The sequence below is a fragment of the Scardinius erythrophthalmus genome (assembly GCF_964197995.2).
Source record: "Scardinius erythrophthalmus genome assembly, chromosome: 7".
Classification (NCBI taxonomy): domain Eukaryota; kingdom Metazoa; phylum Chordata; class Actinopteri; order Cypriniformes; family Leuciscidae; genus Scardinius; species Scardinius erythrophthalmus.
This window is the reverse complement of record NC_138227.1, coordinates 32,075,378-32,097,713: the sequence shown is the minus strand read 5'-3', so window position 1 is coordinate 32,097,713 and position 22,336 is coordinate 32,075,378. Positions and strand designations below refer to the sequence as shown.

The 22,336-nt window shown below is 37.7% G+C and overlaps 2 protein-coding genes across 4 annotated transcripts in view; both read right to left on the bottom strand.

The window, feature by feature from the left end:
• Positions 1-1,816: 1,816 nt before the first annotated feature.
• On the bottom strand, positions 1,817-4,625 carry mlnr (motilin receptor; the record flags this gene model as incomplete). The annotated part of the gene is made up of 2 exons (XM_081370904.1): positions 1,817-2,169; positions 3,908-4,625. 2 exons carry the CDS (start codon positions 4,623-4,625, stop codon positions 1,817-1,819), a joined length of 1,071 nt encoding a protein of 356 aa, XP_081227030.1.
• A 959-nt stretch (positions 4,626-5,584) lies between these two features.
• The window catches only part of fndc3a (fibronectin type III domain containing 3A), a 97,940-nt gene continuing 81,188 nt past the window's right edge, over positions 5,585-22,336 (bottom strand). For all 3 annotated transcript variants that reach the window (XM_081370306.1, XM_081370307.1, XM_081370308.1), the window contains 9 exons: positions 22,044-22,149; positions 20,794-20,969; positions 20,551-20,664; positions 19,485-19,634; positions 18,122-18,471; positions 17,179-17,391; positions 11,004-11,170; positions 10,681-10,802; positions 5,585-7,866 (listed from right to left, as the gene is read on the bottom strand). In XM_081370306.1, coding sequence (XP_081226432.1) covers positions 7,552-7,866; positions 10,681-10,802; positions 11,004-11,170; positions 17,179-17,391; positions 18,122-18,471; positions 19,485-19,634; positions 20,551-20,664; positions 20,794-20,969; positions 22,044-22,149 — 1,713 coding nt within the window. In that variant the 3' untranslated portion in view covers positions 5,585-7,551. The remainder of the gene's footprint in view (positions 7,867-10,680; positions 10,803-11,003; positions 11,171-17,178; positions 17,392-18,121; positions 18,472-19,484; positions 19,635-20,550; positions 20,665-20,793; positions 20,970-22,043; positions 22,150-22,336) is intronic.

Sequence of the window (22,336 nt, the reverse complement as noted above, 5' to 3'; positions counted from 1 at the left end):
AAAAATGAGGAAATGGGAGAAAGCCACAAAAAAAATATTTCCATTCACAAAAGAATATATTATTTAAAGATTACAATACAATAATACAATAATACGATAATGGATAAGAATATGTACAAAGGAAATTACATCCAACAGGGCAGAATAGAATCATTTGTGGACACAATACATGAAAATACAAATAAAACATTACAGCCATGAGATTACCATAACATAACTCAGTGATCATGATGTCATGAATCACCATTTTGTCATGCACTGAATGGTAAACTAGTTTTAATTTTCATTTAAAAGATTTGGATGATGCTTTCTGTAAGACGTAAAAACATAAAATGACTTAAGATGCAGTTGCTATGTTAAATTAGAAATTATGCACACAAGCACTGCGAAGGCATTTGTGTCTGCAATCATGGTTTACAATTCATCATTACTGGCTTGTTAACCACTCACAGTTTATGAAAAAGTCCAAATCTAGTCAATTTCAGTCACAAAATGTCCATTAATTGTTTTATATGAAACCTATTATCACATTATTGATCTAAACAACATGATTACTATCACTAAAATTATAAATTATTAGTGAGTACTAGTAATAACTGATATTAATTTGTGTGAAACCCAGTCATTTGCCCCCGCACAGTGACTGTCACAAGCTGTTTCCAGTTTCAAACTCATTTTTCCTTTTGTCGCACCAATTATCCAAGCTGTCATCCAATAAGCCCACATTTCTTCACTTCTCTCAGGTTCCTGCACTCTTCAAATGGGATGATGTTACTATAAGCCCTCCTCTGTCATCATTAGGGTTGGGTATAAAATGTTATCGATTCCAATTCTGATTCCGCTTATCGATTCCCAGTTTAGATTCCAATTAGGTTAAAAAAAATATACAAACATTTAGATATCCAACATATTAATTCTGTGATTTCTTGACAAACTCTCGGTTGCAGCTGAATACCATTATTTTATAATCACAGACACTCAATTTGCCACAGAAGAACCATGATAGTTTATAGCGCATATAAGCACAACAATGTCAATATATCAATGAAACATGGTCATCCGATGCAGGTTTGTTGTTTTCATCAGGTGGTTGTCCTTTAGGTTCACTCAAACAATGTTAACAGGCTGCATATTACTATACAGAAAATATAAACAAACATGGCCACCAACATAATCATTCTAAAAGGTGTTTAAATGACAAAACACATGCACTCACAAATATTTGAGAAACGGAATATCAGAAAAATTAAATAAGTGATACATCTGTCATACAGCGCTATTATGGCTGTGGTGTGTCAAATGACAAGCATGAAGCATCATCATGAAAATACGGTGATACATATTTTAAACTTGCGTGCAAAAGGGTTAAAGTTACAAAAGTTATTCAGCCAATATCAGAGTGATTTTCTTTTGTTGTTTAACATTAACACAAACGGCGGCAAGTTTATTAGGCTGCTGTCACTTTAAGAGCTGCACTGTTTCACATGCGTTTTCTTTCTCAAATGTTTACATTCACTTAAGACAAAACCGACTGTTTTATGAGGATATTTTTGACATCATTTCCTGTGTATTTGCCCATTCAAGACGATGCAAAGGAGAACTCAATTCAGTATTCACGCACTACATGAGAGGTGACTTTTTGCGTGCACATGCACTTTGTATGTGTGCGCATCAGAGAAAACTGAGTTCTCTTTCACATCTTCTTGCACTAGAATGGTTTAAAATCACATTAAAATGCGCACACAAGAATCGTTGAGCAGAAACGAAATGCACGCGTCTAATCGAATCCACAGTCTTTGGAGATTTGGAAACAGTTCTAAAATGGAACAGGCTCTTGAGACTCAGCACTAGTCATCATGGTCTCTTTCATCACATTCAACGTCTCTGTGCAGGCGGTGGTGTCATCATGCGTGGAGATATGCCTCCGGTTGGGGCCGTGGTGACCCCTGCGGGGCAACAGGAAGAGGTGTTTGACGGCAGAGCGGTACTTGTTGGACATGAGGTTGTAGAGGACTGGGTTAACTGAGGCGCTCAGGTAGAAGAGCACCATGGAGGCCACGTTGAAGTTCTGACTGAGGCGGGCCGAGTGGTAGTCATCAACGTGAGTGAAGAGGAACCGACCGATGTGATAAGGCAGCCAGCATATGGCAAAGACCAATACAACAACAGCTAAGAGAAGAGGGAGATGGGATATGGAGTTAATAGAAGAACGAGGTACGTCAATGTTACGGATGGTCGCTTACTGACACTGATTTATTAAGGCTTCTAATAAACATAAAACAGCCACATTCACTAACCCAACATAAAGGGCGTGATTAATGAATAGACAAGATTTTACACATTTGCAAGGTCTGTCAGGCTTCATCTCACACAAGTTGACACCGTTAATTTACATTGCAAATACATTTCTAAAAAGTTACTAATTTACCCTTTTTGCACTGATGACATTTCCAGTTATCAACATCGCAAATCTCAATATATTTCCCTCTCAGCATCCTCCTGAAGTAACAAAGAGCTTGATGTTCAAATATAAAGAATTTAGAAGGAAAAAGGTAAAAATCAACATTTCACCATGTATTTATTCAATGGTTTTTCTAGTTTAAAACAGAAATAGAATATGTGTTATTAAACTCACCTTGGTGGTAGGGTGGGTCGCAACAACAACACTTTGCAAATAGACGTTGGAAAATTATATCAATTAGATAAATAGCACATAAATCCAGAGTAACAAACATTAAAGGCAAAAGTGTTACAATCCTCTTGCTGGTCATCATGATCCTTGGGTGCAGTGTTGGACTCGGTCTCAAGTACAAAGACCATATTTTGATGCTTTTGTCTTGGACTCGGTCTTGACTCAGACTCGAGATAGAGTCCGGTCTTGAGTGCTGCTACACCGCATGGAACCAGGCTTTATTCATACTAAAGGAAAACATATTTACGCGTTATGAATTACTCAGACCCTCTTCGGGTCTCTGTCTTAACTGACGCAACCTACTCCGGTCTCAGCCTGGACTCGACTACAACATTGCGAAGGTGATCTGTGTGTTTTTAACACATTGCTAGTTGCTACGCAGTTGATAGTGGTGTTGTGAATGGCCACTTACTGACCCAAGTCAAAACAGCGTACCTTTTTTCTCTATGGCATTCTGATCTCTAAATATGGCTAAGATCTGTCCCTCAGTGCAAGTCTTATGGGATTTTGTTTCCCTGTTTTTTTTTTTGTCTACCAAACAAAAGTCATTAGCATGATCTGAAGTAATCTCACACCTTACCTCAACAAGCCTCATGATTTGTCATGTTCATGTCTACAGCACAAACCTTGTAGGATGATTTATACTCCAAGGTTTATACTTAGGGTCAGGGGCTTGTCCAGATCCCTAAACCGTAGGAATGAACCTTAGCAAGTACAGCTATCCATGGCTCATTCCTTAAAGCTGGAATTCAGTACAATACTTTGGACTAGATTTTATTGCCCCGATTTTCAGTCTGGACAAGTCGGCGCTAGTTGCCAAGTCAGTGCCAGTCTGCAGATTTTGGACAGTCAGAGTTGACAGATTTCTCAGAATATTGTGTAGTGTATGATGAGCACAGACTCAGATTTTTGCTTTAGACTATGATTCCATCCAGTCGAAGGATATCAAACATGCTTGATATTTTGAGGCGATCTTAGAACACATTGTTTTAATTTGTTATCCATTTTCCTAGCAACAAGGTGTATCTTTCTGCGTGAGTTTGTTGTGTGACAAGACCAGACCATAAGGACCAGATAGTCTGGTAGTGTGTGATCTTCAGTCATTTAATGTATAATGGCAGTTGTTCTCCGTAAACTTTTCCGATTTAAAATCTGTTCCAATGTTAAAAGTCGTGTAGTGCATTCAAGCCTTAACACTTCCCAGGACCAACTCACCCAGAATCTTGACAGTCTGCCGATTAACCTTCTGTCTTGCTGCCGCATTAGGCCCATGAAGCTCATGACGACTCTTCCACAACTTCCGGCCGATGGATCCGTAGAGGAAGAGCAGGCAAAACATGGGGCAGAAGAAGTAGGTGGTGGACACCCAGATGGTGGTGTGCAGCAGCCCCGAGTCGATGGCATAGCGCGTGTGCTTGCACTGCCGGGTGCCTGGGTCAGGTATCGTCTCGTTCTCGTACTCCACGCCCATCAAGAAGAACATCGGTGCAGCGGAGAGTAGGGCAAAACCCCACAGAGCCAAGATGACATACTTGACCCTCCTCTTGGTGATGGCAGCCTTGGCTTTGAAAGGGAAGCAGATGGCCAGGTAACGCTCCATGCTGAGCACTGTGATGTGGAGGATGGTGGCGTTGGTGCACGCTTCATTGATGTAGTGCGACAGACTGCACACCAGCTCCCCGAAGACCCAAGGTACGTACTTCCAGAGGCGGTAGAGGTCGAAGGGGAGGCTGAGGAAGATGACCAGGTCTGAGATGGCCATGCTGGAGAGATACAGGTTGGTGGTGGTCTTCATGTCCTTGAAGCGCTGGATAATGAGAATGGTCATGGTGTTGCCGGTTACGCCAACGATGAAGAGCAGGACGCAAATGGTGGTGACAGGAATGAGGGTGGAGGTTGGGAAGAGAGAGTCTCCGCAATGGTGGTCCTCCATATTGAGGCAAGTCTACAGCTGTCGCTCGATAAGGTCTAAGAGTACAACAGACCTTTACAAAAGGGTGAGGATGAACTCAGCTGACGAGACTCCTTCACTGAAAGTCCATTCATAGTAAGAGGCCAAAAACATCAAGGAAGGCGGAACCAAACGGGTGGTGCGTTTGAACAGGAGATGAAACAGACGAGACTTGTGGAGGTTGTATCTGGTGCTCAACTGGAGGAGAGAGAGCATCACCTCTTTTCTACTGTGTGCGTGCTTATCATCACTTAGTCCAGTTCTTAATTAAATATTGAGATCACAGGAGCCGGAGACAATGTAGACGGATAGGGAGGGCGGTGAGAGGCGGGGCTTTGACTTTCAATGCGTGCATTTATATGCTAAACTGATCTTGGTTCATGTGTAAATATAAATAGTTGTCTGCTATTATTTATTGAATTATTTGCATATCAGTATAGAAGTAATTTGGATAAAACATTGAACTTGCAATTGTGACCCACACATATCAAACCTTTTATAGAAATATTTGCTTAAATTTCAACAAGAATATATATTTTGTTAAATTACAGTTCATATGGTATATATAATAACAGCATGACCTTATTGTGTTCTTTTTCTTATGAACAAGTGATCAGTATTAATGTTGGCAATGTTAACACAATCTTTATTCATATGTTCACTTCAGATCTATTTTGAAACATTACAGAGAAATACATTTAGATCATCTTAATGTCTAATATGCTATAACACTTGATACAAGTGCTGAAGAATAATTTAATTTAATAGACAATCTGTCTGGAGCGAGATCTCCAACCCAATGACCCTGGTGGCTCTTTCTTTCTTTGCGGATGAAACCATGAGCGAGAGGAATGATCTTTCAGAATACATTTTTCACACAAAACAACATTATTGTGATATGAATCTGCATACAATTGGCAACATGCAGTAAAAGACGACAATTAAGAATTATAAATCTTTTATTGTGCATGGATCCGTCTGTAGATATCATGACTATACAGACACACTTTAGATACATATATATGATTATACATTTCCTATCTGATAACATTTTAAAGTGATATGTCTGGTAGTATGTATACTATAACAAATTTTTGTTTTGGAATGTACGGTGTATGAGGTAACTGCAAACATTAAAATTACATAAAAATGGTCTCATTTTTTGTGCATATTTTATTGATTTTTTGTCGTTTTTCTTTCTCCCAAGAACCAATCGCCTACCATGGTGGGGAGATGTTAAAATGGCACACTTTGCAATTACACTGTATCACTATCAAAAATAGGAATTTGAGATTTTTTTTTTCCTTCAATGACAAACAGAAGACATTTGCAGAATATCTATTAGACCAAATCATGTAATTCATTTTCATTCAAGACTTCTTGCAAGGTACCTGTAGTTGTTAACGGTTGTTGACAGCACTCATATGCCCATAACCAAAGCACAAAACACGAAACCCTACGACCGGACCGTCATGCTGTCGTGACGCAGCGTTGACAATCAGTCACAAGACTTTAACACACAGAGAAAAAGGCAAAAATTTCGATTTCACAGGAAGTACATGTAGGATTTACACAATTCATTACTGCGGATGCTTTGTTTCTTGCGCTTTTCTTAATTTCTTTGCTGGACAGAATTAACTTAAAGGTTTTATTTTCCATATAAAAAAATAAAGTTCAAATGTGTGATTTAAACAAGGAGATTTAAACAAATCAAAACATATCTGAAAATACTTAGTCATATATTCAATAATCTCGAGATTACATCAAAAAAATAATATTGCTAAAAGTAAAGGTTAACAATGTGATAATTTGGTTTCTAAAACTAAACAACTCCCTTCCCCCACCCCCCGAAAAATGACCAATACTATATGACTTTTGAAATCATGATTACTGTCAGAATTAACCATTTCAAGAACAAATTTTGTGGTACTACATTTTTAAAAACAGCCAAAACACATTGAGGGCTTGCACAACTGGAAAACATGTTCCATAAAACGCATCACAAGATCAAGACGCATTCAATAAGTATTTTTTTTCTCTTCTCACTAAGGTGCAAAGGTAAAGACTGAAGGAAAGGTTTCCGAGAAAGCGTACATTGTTTGTGCTGAACGACAATATTTTGGAGCAAAGCAGCTGCTTGATTGTAAAAACAAGCTACAGTATACGTACATGATAGTAAAAATAACTATTAAGCTGAGTTAGTTTGGTATTCATAGTCATAGTCTTACTCCCCGTACTAAGCCAGAATCTCAGGTCCTCGTATCATACTGTACAAAAATATACTAACATTTCTCTAGTTATTTTTGCATCCTTTACACATTCTGAACATCAAAAAAAGTTCTGAGGAAAGTGCTAAATCAACGTTCGCTAATTCGAGCGGTATCGGTCTCGCCTCCCCTTCCTTACGCCGTAGACTTTATCTCCGCGGGGATCGTTCGGGACCCCCTCGCTGACGGTGTAGTCACTGGCCCTCAAGTCCCAGGCCCAAGATAGCATACCGGTGAGCGACACGCGACCACCGAGTTAGCTTTGGAACACTGAACGAAATTACACTCGACAGTTCACAACTGAAATTATACGTATAAATAACATAAAGACTATAGCTACACAAATAAATGAAGTGGTACGATGAGTATGCGACGAGCGGTAAGCTTCGCTGCTGATCCTTCAATAAATCGCCCCACCCCCGAGTCCGCCGGGAAGGGAACGGCGTTCTTTTGACAGCATGCGCAGAAGGCGAGCGAGAAAGATAGAACGATAGATTGGGTGAAGTGAATCTACAACTTCCTTTTCTCCATCCTTCCCTTCAAGCGGCTCCTCGACGCTTGTGCCGGAAACGGAAATAAAGAAACGAAAACAAACATCAACAAACCAAACTCGCTTTGACGATGTAACGCGGCGCCGAGGCTCATTCGATCACGAAGTACTGGATGGCGACCGCGATGAGGATGGAGGTCACGGCCAAGAGGGCGATGATGAGGAAAGAAAACTGTTCGTCCGTCAGGCTGCGTTTTGGCTTCTGGGCCTCGGCTGCTTTGGACCCCGTGGCGCCGGAGGCCCCGGGGGTGTCGATGCGAGACGGGAGCAGGATGACGGTGGAGCTGTAGGGCCCGATGACTTCGGGGGCGTCCTGGCACTGCCGAACGGCGCAGACGCGAAATCGGTAGTCCGTGGACGAGCTCAGGTTGGGGAGCTGGAAGGAAGTGGCTGAGCCCCTGTAGATCTGAGAGGATTGGAGACGAAAATTTAAAATGAGTATGTTGCAAAAAATGCTTACATTTTATGTGGAATATTATATAAACGCCACACTATCGTTCAAAAGTTTGGAGTCAGTAAGATTATTATTTATATATAATAATAATATATCATTATTACAATTTTAAATATCTGTTTTGGATTTTAATTAGTGCTGGGCAACGATTAACCGCGATAAAAGTTTGTTTACATAATATATGTTTGTACTGTGTATAATTATTTTGTATATACACACAGTAAATACACACATATGCATGTATAAACTGTATATATATTTATACATATTAATAATTTATATTTAAATAACACAATTTTCTTAAATGTATACATGAATGTGTGTATTTATATATACAAAGTAATTATACACAGTACAAACGTATATTATGTGAACACAAACTTTTATTTGAATATATTTAAAATTTTTATTTATTATTCCTGTGATCAAAGCTGTATTTTCAGCATCATTACTCCAGTCTTCAGTGTCACATGATCCTTCAGAAATCATTCTAATATGCTGATTTTGATTTCATATTTTTGTGCAAACAGAGATACATTTTTTTCAGGATTCTTTCATGAATATTAAGTAAAAAAGAAAAGCATTTATTTATTTAATTTCTTATATATCTATACTGACCCCAAATATGTGTAGTGTAGTGCATATAATAACATAATAATAATATAATTATTTTCTATAGTGTATTTAATAGAAGTATTGTCACGTATTTAGGCCCAATTCTCAATCAAAACCATAATCATGATTTGCGAAGACCTTAAATGTGCACATTTTTGAATAGATCAGTAATCAGTATATAGAACAATATTCAGCACTGCATTCATGTCTAAATGACATTATACTAAGGAGAAAAGAACTGATGAAGTCTATTTTAAAGATGCAGATGTGTAGGAAGAGAAGTAATCCGCCTGAAGAACACGAATATACGCATATGAAGTCCTGCACGTGTGTGTGTGGGCTGCATCAACACAAACAGACAAGCCTCCCATCATGCCTGCAGTCTCCCACAGTGTCTCTCAGCAGGAGGTGATGAGTCAGAGCCAGTGAGACTGCTTTACCCTTCCATTACACTCATCTCTACAGTCACTCACAGGCAGCCAGCGCAGGTGCTCACACTAGTGTGGATTCAAGTTAAATCAAACAGATCTGTCGGGTCCCGTCTGACACAGTATTTTCAGTGACAATTAAATTCAATACTGCAAATTCAGACATCTAGGTGATGCTTCTACCCGGCTCTCCAGCAGGCCCCTTAGGACCCACATTTAAAGGGACAGTTTACCCTAAAATGACATTTCTGTCAATTTATTCCCCAAAACCATATGATTGAGATGGAGAAAAGGAGATATTTATATACATATATATAAAATGTACCATAAAAGTAGTATTATCCGTTTTCTGAAGCAATGTGCTTTGTGGAACAGACCAAATTTTATGTCGTCAAATCTTATCTGTTTTTGTACATAATGCATCAAAACATGGCACCACAAGATGTTACTGTGCCAAGTTTGACACCAATGTTCTCACGCTAAAGGTTCTCATGCATTTTGTGATCAATTGTAACGAGTTTAAATGTTTTGAATAAAGCACAACTGAAATTTCAGAGCTACAGCTGAAGTTATTTCAGTAAAAAACAAAACTTGTGGTCTGTTGCTCACTCAAAGCTATCATATGACAGCTGGGACATTCTTCTTTTGGATGAAATCTGAAAGTTTTCTGTTTCTTCATTGTCAGCTACACAACTACCACTTTGACGCGTCAAAAAAGTTCATAAAGAGATCGTAAAACTAATCCATTTAAACTGAGCAGTTCAGTCCAAATTTACTGAGCAGACTCAATCACTTTATATGATGAACAGATTTAATTTAGGCCTTTATTCACATCAGCGAACATAAACAGAAGCTCAACTGAAGAATGAACCTCATTGGTTCTTGCAGAAGATCAAACGTGCTGCGTAACACACGAAAATGAACCTCATTGGTTCTCGCACGTTAAGCGAACATGCTTGAGCTTCCATTTACCATATCTGATGTGTGTATTGATGAATGTTTGTATGTGAATAAAAGCCTAAATTCAATCTGTTCATTATATAAAGTGATCGTGACTCTTGAGAAAATTTGGACTAAACCACTCGATTCATATGGATTCGTTTATGAAGCGTCAAAGTGGTAGTTGCGTAGCCGTCAATGGAGTGACAGAAAGCTCTCAGATTTCATCAAAAAGACCTTAATGTGTTCTGAAGATGAACGAACATCTAACGGGTTATGGAACGACAAGTAATTAATGACAGAATTTTCATTTTTGGGTGAACTAACCCTCTAAGCACCAACCCTACTAATTCTATTCTGTACTTTGGTGCTTCTTAACCTTTATGGTGGCTTTGCTAAACAGAAGTTATGAAGGCCATTGTCACATCATGATGTCCGAATATAGATCATGTACAATCAAAGCACAAATTTCAGGGGCTAGATTTGATTTGGCCCTAACATTAAGTGTAATAACCGTCACTAAGCCGTTCAGTAATGACCACTTGATGGCCATTATGCTATGATAATATTCCTCAACACCTGCTGTCTGCTGAGCGCACCTGCTGAGTGCCGTGACCTCTGTGTGATGTGCTCACAAGTGGGGACCGACATTTGAGACGCTTTGGCCTCACAGTGCAAAGAGACACTATAATAGAGATGCTGTATTGAAGCTGAAATTGAGTTTTTTTGGTGTTTGGTGAGCTACTGAAAATTGTTCATGGAGATGATAGTGTGGTGTAGGTACCTGTTTGAACTCAGAATTTCCCTGCATGCTTTGCAAACAGTAGATGACTGGATCTCCCTTCATAGGCGGCAGCGTCTCCCAGCTCACCTCACACGACTCGTCCACACGCTCCACGCGAGGAGCTGAAGGGAGAAATTAAATGTGCTTTTTTATATACTTTATATTATGTATAAGGTAAAATATGACCTGATCATGTTCATGACAGGTTTTGTGAGATACATGAGGTAACCCAAACTTGAGTGTTTAATAAAAAGCAAAAACCTGTCTACAGAAATGCAATTACAATGGGGGTTTATGGGGCAAGCGTGTGGCAGCTGCGGTACCTTTCAGGGGTGCAGGAGGGGAGAGGGGGGTGGTGAAGGTGTAAACAGTGGAGAAGGGCCCCTCGCCCGCCTCGTTAAAGGCCTGGATGCGGAACGCGTACGAGGTAGACTCATTTAGCCTCTGCACTTTGTGAGTGTGACAGGGTCCTTTATACAAGGATATAAACCTTCAGGAAGAGACAACAACAGAGAGACAAAATGTTATAGAGCTGAACTCTATAAAGCCACGAAACACACAATATTACAAACCTATTATAAATGAGGGATTTTCAAAACAGACTTGAAGGCAGACCTACACAAATCTGAGTGAGTTTCAAATATGTAAATAAATGTGTAAATCTGTACGATTTTTTTTTTAAATGTGTTTGAATGAAGTCTCTATTCGATCAAAAATATTACAATTACATTATTGATTACATGATTACAATTTACAGTAACTGTTTTCTTTATTTAATAGGTTATGCGTTTTAAGAGTTTTAGTTGCATTTGAAATGTTTTTGTTAACCTTTCCAGTTGAAACATTGCAGAAATAGAGAAGATTAATGCGTCAAAGCACTGTTTCCAGTGTTTTCTATGTAAACAAGCGTCACACGGACATCTTTTACTGTTGCACTAGCGTCTCGCAACAGAGAGATGCATGTTTAGAAAGCCATGTAAAGTTAAAAGTAGTCCATCTTTTTAAAAACATGCCTTGAGACTTAATTTTTCCTTTCCATTCCATTGCATCTCATGCTTTTAATGCGAAAAGAAATCTGTGATTGCCGCTTCAGCTCTTTTTATTAAACTGGGCATAAACGCATGATGGCATGACTCAACCAGAGGTCCTCAGCAAAAAAAAATTGATTTTGTTAATATTTGTTCTGTAGAAAGACAAACATAAATAGTGATGAAAGCCAAAATATTAAATGTCACAGACATATATTGACTTAGTAATCCACTATTTTGTAGAGTGGGGTTAAAATGTCAATTTTCACCAGTGATTTGGAGCCAATTTACAGGGGTGTAAAAATGACTACAGAGATTGGTAGGTCTATTAGTTAAATCTGTAGACTTTAGCAATCTTTGTTGCATTATATGCCAACGGTGACTGTTCAAATATGGCAAAAAGCACTTCTTGTGTTTTTTTGCCCCAGGGTTGCATGCCTGTAACTCATAAAGTATTAAAGATATCTTAAAATCCTTTTATATTCTGGTTCTTAAACTTTCCTTTTGGCGTCTTTATTTTAAAAGACCCTCGATGGCTCAATTCCGGCTCCATGAGTAAATTGTACACATTTTCAGTGGTCGAAAACCAAATGTGGGTCACTTTGCATACAGCTGATACTTTTTTATTTTAAAGAGGTATATCTAAAGAACAAATAATGTTGAAACTAGAAATATATGTAAATTTTTGTCTATCAACACGACTGCATAGAATATACCTGTCTGAGTGCTATTCTTTTTGTAAAGTTGTCATGCCTGTAACTCAAAAAGTATTCAAGATATCTTAATATCCTTGAATTTTTCCCATTTTCAATGATCAACAACCAAATATAGGTACAATTTTAAACAGCTGATAGTTATTGTGTTTAAAGAAGAATGTCCGAAGAACAAAATACACTGAAACTAGAGACGTATATTGTTTTCCTCTATCAAAACAATTGAATACAACACACTTCTCTGGAGTCCCTAAAACTAAGTATCCCTAAAACTGATTCAAATATAGATTCTTATACACGTTTGAGGGCAAGTTAATGTGCCTCAATCATTTTCAGTGGATTTTTGGTACTCAGAGAGTTATGCTTTTGCAATTCTTTTAATTGAGGGAAACAAGATACATTTCTAGTTTAAACATTATTTATTCTTCAGACATTCCTCTTCAAATGCAATCAGCTGTGTGCAAAGTGAACCACTTTTGGTTTTCAATCATTGAAAATGGGTAAAATTCTTGAAAATGAAGATTCCAAAAAAAAAAAAAGTTTATTAAGAACGATAATCTAGAAGGATATTAAGATATCTTTAATACTTTTAGAGTTACAGGCATGCAAACTTTGGAAAATAAATATTTACGGCACTCAGACAGGGATGTTCTATGCAATTGAGTTGATAAAAAAAAAAACACGAGATACATCTCTAGTTTCAACATTATTTGTTCTTCAGATATTCCTCTTTAAAAGATAAAAGTATCAGCTGTATGCAAAGTGACCCACAATTGGTTTTTGATCACTGAAAATGTGTACAATTGACCAATTTACTCATGGAGCCACATTGACATCTCTGGCATTGAACCATATTGGGCCTTTAAAATGAAGATTCCAAAAGAAATGTTTGTTAAGAACCAGAATCTAAGAGGATATTAAGATATCTTTAATACTTTATGAATTAAAGGCATGCAAACTTGAGGCAAAAAACACAAGTGCCTTTTGCCATATTTGAACATTCACCGTTGGCATATAATGCAACAAAGAGCTGTTTGCTAAAGTCAACAGATTTAAATTATAGACCAACCAATCTCTGTGTAAAAATAAAACGATGATGCTGCCATTTTTACACCCCTGTAATTTTACTCCAAATTTCAGGATGAAAATTGTCATTTTTTTGACCCTCATCTACAAAACAGTGGATTACTCTGTAAAAATATATATCTGTGACATGTAATAATTTGGCTTTCATCACTATTTATGTTTGTCTTTCTACAGAAAAAATATGAGCAAAATCAAAAATTTATTTTGAGCCGGAGAAGTTTCTGAAATTTAGTTGATTTGACGCGGAATGACCCTGATGCTGTTTTGCTCATAATTGTTTATGCAATTTACTGATCGAGGGTGTTCACACTTGTAGTTCAGTTCTCTTGGTTCTTTGAGCATGTTTGAGCACAACTGGAATGTTTGAGCATTCTGTCCTTTTTAGAGTTGCATCTTATGACATCATGTCCTGTTTTTGGTTCATTTAGATGTCTTTGGTCCATGTTGTGTTCATATTTAATTCGAATCGCACCAGAGTTCATTTTGAAGCTGAGAGAGACACATCTTTCGCTTGTTTGGTGCGCAACAGGGTCCGGATGACAGCGTTCTCACTTATTCAAATGAACCGCACTAACAGAGAAATCGCGCCAGAGTTTGTTTTAATCGAAACAAATATGCCAAGCGTGAACACACCCATATAAACTTTTAGTTTATATTCGTATAAACTCAAATAACCTGTGTTATTTCATTTCATCAACAATTTAATGCGGTGCATTATTATTTTGCTCACTGCACCCTCTTGTGGCCTCAGGAGACAAGCCAAAAGCTGTTCTCCCAAACTAAAATTATGCGTTTAAATTTGAATATTAGTAATATTTAAGTATATATTTTTTTTCAGCCATTCTGACCGCCCTAATCAGTTTCCAGGGGTGCAAACACATGTATGGTCAAAAAAGAGAGAGGTAATCGAAGCCCTCGTCCCGCGGCAAATATCCAGATACTACATTGCCACCATCCCCAACCCACCCACCCCTATAGGCACATAGTCTAGATAGAAAAACTATCTTGCACTTCTTCTTCTTGCTTTACTGCTACTTCCTGAAAACAATTTCACCTGATGATTTGAATAGCTCTTTTTGTAAAGAATTAATAATTCTAGGATGATTGGGGTAATTGTGTAGGGTAGGCCTAGTGCATCTGTATAGAAACTAATAAACAAAATACAAGCATCAGGCATGTGATTGGCTAAGGACAAAATAGCAGGAAAATATACTGAGACCCCAATATAGGCCATTTATTAGCCTATACTTTAAATTATCATTTATTTCTGTGATGCAAAGCTGAATTTTCAGGATCATTACTCCAGTAATTACTCCATGATGATTCATTATCAAAGTTGGAAACAGTTCTGCTGCTTAATATTTTTTTAATAACGTGTGATACTTTTAGGATACTTTGATGAATAAAAAGTAATAAAAATTAAAATAAAATTAAAAAGGAAGAAGAATTAAAAAAAAAATAGAAATCTTTTGTAACAACAATATACTCTACTGGTCAGTAATTTGGGTTCAGTATTTTTTTCTTTCTTTTTTTGAAATAAATCAATACTTTTATTCAGCAAGGATGTGTTAAATTGATAAAAAGTGATAGTAAAGAAGATTTATATTATTAGAAAATATTTTTAATTATTTTGAATAAATGCAGTTCTTTTTAACCTTTTATTCATCAAATATTTTAGGCAGCAGAACTGTTTCCAACACTCATAATAAATCAGATTTCTAAAGGATCATGTGATAGACCGGATGTCACATGCTGAAGACTGGAGTAATGATCCTGAAAATTCAGCTTTGCATCACAGAAATAAATTATAATTTAAAGTATAATAAATTGAAAACCAATTATTTTAAATTGTAATAATATATCACAATATTAAAAAAACAAATCTGTATTTTTGATCAAATAAATGCAGGCTTGATGAGCAGAAGAAACTTCTTTCAAAAACATTAAAAATAGTAATGTTTCCAAACTTTTGGCCTGTAGTGTATCCCCCAAAACTGCACAACTGTAGGGTAAAACATTAATAAAAAAGTGATAATAAAAAATGCGTCTTAAAACTGACATGATTGTTACAAAATCACACAGTCTGGACTCTGGAGCTCTCAGAACAACTGCTAACATTAAGTTTAAGGTAAAAATAACTGCCATGAAATTATAGTATCTTACTCCCATGCAATTAGATAAACTGTTCATTAACTACATCACTTTACCTCTGTCTTTATCCCCTTTTATCCTCTTCTCTTCTTTTTGGCACTGTATCTATCGCAGACTATAATGCTCATTTATAATGTGTCATGTAAATTCGGCCATCCGTCACAATCAGGAAACTTTCACCGTGTCTAGAACTGGCGCGAGCTGCCAGGCCCGTTTCTACGAGCTGTGTGTTAAGCGCCCTCAAACAAAAGCAATGCTGTCTACATTGGATGCGGCGTCGCGCACACTACACAACAAATTACCAACAACTGATCGCGCGCGCGCTCTGTTTCTGACGCACTTCAAACACTCGCTGGGCGGGTATTCCGGGGAAAGATTGCATCTCTCTGCCATCTGTAACCATGTTGACGTGCCGCCGGGGTGGCCGCGATTCGCGGCGATTGTGGTTCCGTCCCGGGTTACCATGGTGACGGCTGAAATTACTCGAAAAAATCGATAATTAGGCCTATTTTTTAAATTACAAATATGCATTTGTCAAAACCGAGAGACTTTCATGCATCAAAATGTAACTTATTAATATGTATTTGCGCCTTCTATTTTGTCTGGAAACTTCCAACACTCTTGCGTGTCGCGTGAAAAATAGGCGTCGGTTGCGGTTCTATTTCTAGCACGCGGTTTCGGCGCGTCTCGAGAAGTGTGTGTGTGTGTGTGTGTCACGCAGGCATTGTGCTCTAACACAAGCTCTGACCAGTTAACACGAGAGCGGACATAAAAACGGACACGCCACGCAGAGAGAAATGTGATGCAGCGCGCGGCAGATCCAGAGTGAGACAGAAACACTAGCTAGTGGTTCACGCTTGCACATACTGCTGGTGTTCTGATTCGCTATCTCCTATTTACTTGTTGGTGGATGCAATCCAGAATTACTGTTGGTTAAATTATAATCAGACCCTCTCAGACCCCCCCCCCCCCGCCCCGCTAAAAAAAAACCTCTTCGGATCTGCACGATTCACACAAGTCACCCAAACTGACGTGAAAAAAGCGGGAGGCGCCGAAAAGCGCGCTGTTTGCACCCCTGAGTTTCTTTGGTAAATAAATTTGTGATAAGACTGCCGTCGATTTTTCTAAACCCACATATCCAGAAAATGTACTCGTGAAGAATTCACTTTCAAAGTAAATTCTAAATTGTCCACAAAATTATTTAAAATTGACAATTTCAAGACCCTCCATAAACACACGTCATCAATATATCTATACGTGGAAGAAAAGGATTTACATATTTATTAAATACATAATGCTAAAAAAAAAAACAAATAAGTTGGCATAATTTGTAGCAAAAATTGCTCCTGTTGCAAAACGCCAACTTGGGGGATAAAAATCTTTGTCAAAATGAAAATAGTTATATTTCAAGACATAAGAACTGACATCGCCTCAACCCCAATCTTACCGACGCCAAACTTTTGAATGGTAATGTATAATTGGCTGATTTTCACAAAGGCACAAATAATGTAGCAACTTACCTCCCATTTCTATCCTCCATTTGGAGATGGTACTGTAGGGAATCGGTGGGTTGGGCCTTGGCCGGGCCATCGCCCCACTTGAGCCTGAGGGTCTGGTGGCTGGAGGCGGTGCACTCCAGACGGGGAGGGAGGGGTGGCAGTGGCTTGGTCTTCAGTTTAAAGGTGTGACTAAAGGGTCCTGCACCCAGACTATTCAGAGCCTGGATCCTTATCCTTCAAACACATTATTGTGAAATAATTACTACAATTTAAAATAATGGTTTTCGATTAATTTGATTAAATTATGATTCAATTTTAAAATGTAATTTATTCCTTTGATCAATCATTACTCCAGTCTTCAGTGTCACATGATCCTTCAGAAATCATTCTTATATGATGATTTGATGCTCAAGAAACACTGACCATGTGACTGGAGTAATGATGCTGAAAATACAGCTTTAATCACAGGAATAAATTAAATTTTAAAATTAGAGCTGTTGGTTTAACACATTTATTTGGTGTGATTAACTATGAAAAAAAAAAAAACATTTTAAACTTAAAATTATAAACGCTTTTAACGCACCCCGCCCCAGGCCCAGACCTGTACGTCATCTTACATTGCATGCAGTTTAGTTATGTAAATAATGTAGAAGACTATAAATGCAGTAAAAAAGCCACTAAAATTCAAGATATGAGGGGGTTTTGTCATCGTCATCATATGATATAGTTTATCAATATCACATGAGCAAGAGTGCGGTTTATTTGACGGATAATATTATATATTAGGGGTGGGCGATATGACCAAAATCTTATATCACGAAACAAGTTATTTTATTTCATGATAATGATATATACCACGATATATACAGAGTAAATTATTCGAGTCATTCACTCGCAAAAGGCTACACTGGTCACACTGCATGTTTGCTGTTGCCAGTGTTTTGTGCCACAGATTTCGTTGTACCTGTAGGTGGTGTCGGGCTGCAGATTCTGGATGATGTATTTGGTTACGGGCCCTGTAAGGATGGGTTGTTTCTCTCCCAGGTCAATCAGGTAAGACGTGATCTCTGATCCGTGATCACACGGCGCCTCCCAGCGCAGCCCGAGGCAGGTGGACGGAGAGTAGAGGAGAGGAGCGGCCTCTTCATCCTCCTCTTCCTCCTCCTCATCCTCCTCCCTCTCCGTAGTCCTGCACTCCACTCTCATCTCGGACTCGCGGAGAGCGTGGACACTGCTGACCGATGCTGGCACAGAGCAGGGCGTCTGGCAGAGCACAGCGTCGCTGAAGAGCCCCACACCGGCTACATTCACCGCCTGAGGCACAAATCACAGTCAGTGACTAGAGTTTACACAGGCCTGACAAGAACATCAAAGAAACCTTTCATCTTTAACCTTCAGTTAATGCAAAGACACAGCAAACATGTTAGAAGACTAAACAAAAAGTAAATACAAAAAAAAAAAAAAAATCAACAAAAATCAAACACAAGAAAACGAAAGGCAAAACCAAACAAAAAGCAATTACAAAAAACGAAATAATAGGCATTTAAGCCATGCCTCTGTAATGCAAAGACACAACAAAAGTGTTAGAAAACTAAACAAAAGCAAAAACAAAAAACATACACAAAAAATAAAAAATAATGAACGCAAAACAAAAATCAAATACTAGAAAACAAAACAAAAAGCAAATACAAAAAAACGAAGTAATATGCACTAATCACACTTAGTGACTGAAGAACAAGACCATCAAATACACCTTTGATCTTTTATCAGAGCCAGCAGAAACCTCATCAATACTAATTATACTAGGCTAACAGTAAATGCACTGAAAAAGAAAAATGTAATGCATCAATTATAGAATTAATTAACTCATTTGAATTTTTGTAACACCACACTATTTCAAACTCAGTTCCTAAGACTGAATTAGAATTGTATCGCTCTAGTAAATCTGCAGCAACAGTCAGGGATTGAGCTTTTTATATATATATAATTACAAATTGTACCAATGAACAAAATTTCAGCCAACAATTAGTAGACAACAGCCCTCAATACAGTAATAAAGAGCTTGTTTTAAAGCCCACAGAAGAAAATAAAATCTATATTTGTCTGTCAACACTGGGTGGCGCTGACAATATAAAGTTGGCACTTGCCCAGTCATCTAATGTTTATGAATCATCAAGCTGATTGTTTTGCACTTACAGGAAGTAAAAGCATAATCAGCCACCAGACTGCTATTTCCTGGTTTGTTACGTCATATCTTGCCATTAACAGCTAAAGCATTCAGTATTTTGGCAGAAACAAGCATGTGTATGACAGCGTTAGTTTCTCACCTGGACTCTGCAGAAGTAGTTGGTGGCAGGCAGCAGCCCCCTCATCTCATGGGACAGTGCAGCGCCGGTGTAACACAGCTGCATACTGCCCTCTGCCGCCCCCCACTCCAGGCGATACTCGGAGACCGCCGCTCCGTTACAGGCAGGGGCCTGCGGGGGTGCCAAACACGTGTGAGAGAGAACAAACACCACAGAAAAAGCAATAAAAAAAATAAACAAAACCGAACAAAACTAAACAAAAACACAAAAAAGTAAACAAGATTAAAAACAAAGGTAAACAAATAAAAAGCAAAAACACCAAACAAAATTAAACAAATAAAAATAACTATTCCCCCCTTAAGTAGTTTTGTAGTGCTTTTATTGCTTTTTGGTTCTATGATATTATTTAAATAAAAGCTCATAGCCAAAAACAACCTGAAAAAATATGCTACAAATTAAAAATTAAACACTCAAATCACTTGAATTAAATTCTGATGTAGTCGTGTTATTTTAATATCACGTTTTTATTAATATTTTAAATAAGATTTTATTTTTATAAAATCTAATTTTGTATTCATTTTAATTATTCTGTTTTTTTTTTGTTTATGTAATAGTTTTAGTAATTTAGTTACATGTTTTAGATTTTTTTTTTAAATATGTCTATATATTTTTTAAGTTTTTGTTCATTTAGTTTTAATTATATTAGTACTTCAACTTAAACTAAATGAAAATTGAGAAATGTTTAAGTTTCAAAGTGTATAATAAAAAATAAAATAAAAATGATAGATACACACGTGTTTGTGTATATATATATATATATATATATATATATATATATATATATATATATATATATATATATATACATATATATGAAAATTGATATATACACATTTTTATTTTTTCAGTTAATGTTTTATCAAGTAATGTTTTTTTTTTGTTTGTTTGTTTTTTATGGTTTTAGTTAACGGTAATAACCGTTATTCACTCGCAGCAAAAGAATTTGCTAAAATGAACCTGAACTCTCAAAGGTACTAAAGAGTTGCTTGATACAGTAAGAACACTTTGCATCATGGGATGTGCTCACCTCCCAGCTGACCACAGCACACGTGGGTGATTTACAGGTGAAACAAGGGGCCCGACACGCCTCAGGGGCCCCCGGACCTGTCGTGACCTCAGAGCGCTCCGAGAAAGGGCCGTACTGTTGAACACAAACAAAAATATGAAACAACTTGCTGGCTGACACAAAAATGTGGCGCATTTTATGAAAAGAACAGATTATTAGCAACTATGAAACAAAGTCTGTGACATTTGAAAGGCTTGCGCTCACCCCAGCTTTGTTGGCAGCTCTGATCCGGAAAGCGTAGGTCCTGCCGGGCAGTAAACTGCCCACTGTGCAGTCCAGTTCACAGCCCTGGTACACTTCCCTGCTCTCTTCCACCTGCGGAGCGAACATTTCCACGCTGTACGAAGACACTGCACTTCCTCCATCCACCAGAGGGGGCGCTAACAGATGCAACGAGAGAAAGCGTTTAGATGCATCAATCATTCTCCCCCACAAACACACACGTATCTGAAATACCACGTATTCAGCAAGGACACATTCAATCGATCAAAAGTGACAGTGAAGACTTTTACATTTTTACAAGACAAATTAAATAAACTATTTTTCAGGATATTTATTTTTCAAAGCAGTTAATCACAGTTCAAATATTAAGCAGCACAACACTGATGATAAAAAATGCTTGATTTCTCAAAGATCATGTGACACTGAAGACTGGAGTAATGATGCTGAAAATTCAGCTTTACACCATAGGAATAGATTACATTTAAAATTATTTAAATTTCACATCATTACAGTTTTTTTTTTTTTAAATGGAAGCTTGTTTCTGCCACCACAAATATTACAAAAGGTAATTGCAACTTGTCTTATTATTCAGATTTTTCCCCCTCACAATAGCAAGTTTATATCCTGCAATTCACACACAATTGTGACATAAAAAGTCGGAATTACAAAAAAAAGCTTGCATATTATTTTCTATATTTTTGATCAAATAAATGCAGCATTGATGAGCATAAGAGACTTCTTTTAAAAACATAAAAAAAAAATATTCTAAACTTTTAAACAGCAGTGTACAGTGTTGGGGGTAATGCATTACAAGAGAAAAGTAATCTGATTACATAACTTGCGTTACAAGTAACTAATAGTAATAATAATACTAATAAAACTAATAATACAAGTACCGCATTCATTTTATATTTACAACTAAATAAGTTAATTTTTCAATTGCTTGTTTAAAAAACAAATAAGCAAGCCCCGCCCAGGTGAGAAAAAGTAATGCAAAGTAACAGACTGCATTGCTTTCCATAAAAAACTAACTAAGTAATGCAATTCGTTAGTTTTTTCAGGAGTAACGCAATATTGTAATGCATTACATTTAAAAGTAACTTTCCCCAACACTTGTAGAGTAAAATACACCACTCAAGCCCCCTCCCCCCGATTAGCCCCAAATACATACATAATTGTTTATACGCAATTAATACGCACTTAATACGCACACACACACAGTCCAAGCTTACCCCAGCGTATCTGCACCTCTCTCGCTTTGGGTTTGCCCACGACCCTGGGCGGCTGACACGGACCAGGAGGAACAGGAGGCGTCTGGACCTGCAAGGCCTCCGTCAACTGAAAACAACAAGCATGAGAAATCAGAAAGACTGGAGAATCTTGATCCGCTTTAATGGTGTTCCCCCTCCTGGACGAGAAGAGTGTGTGTGGGCACCGGCTAAAACACAGACAGCAGACCACAGCCATGTGAGCATCCTCTCACATTCACATGCGAAACCCAGACGCTAACAACATGAGTCATAGC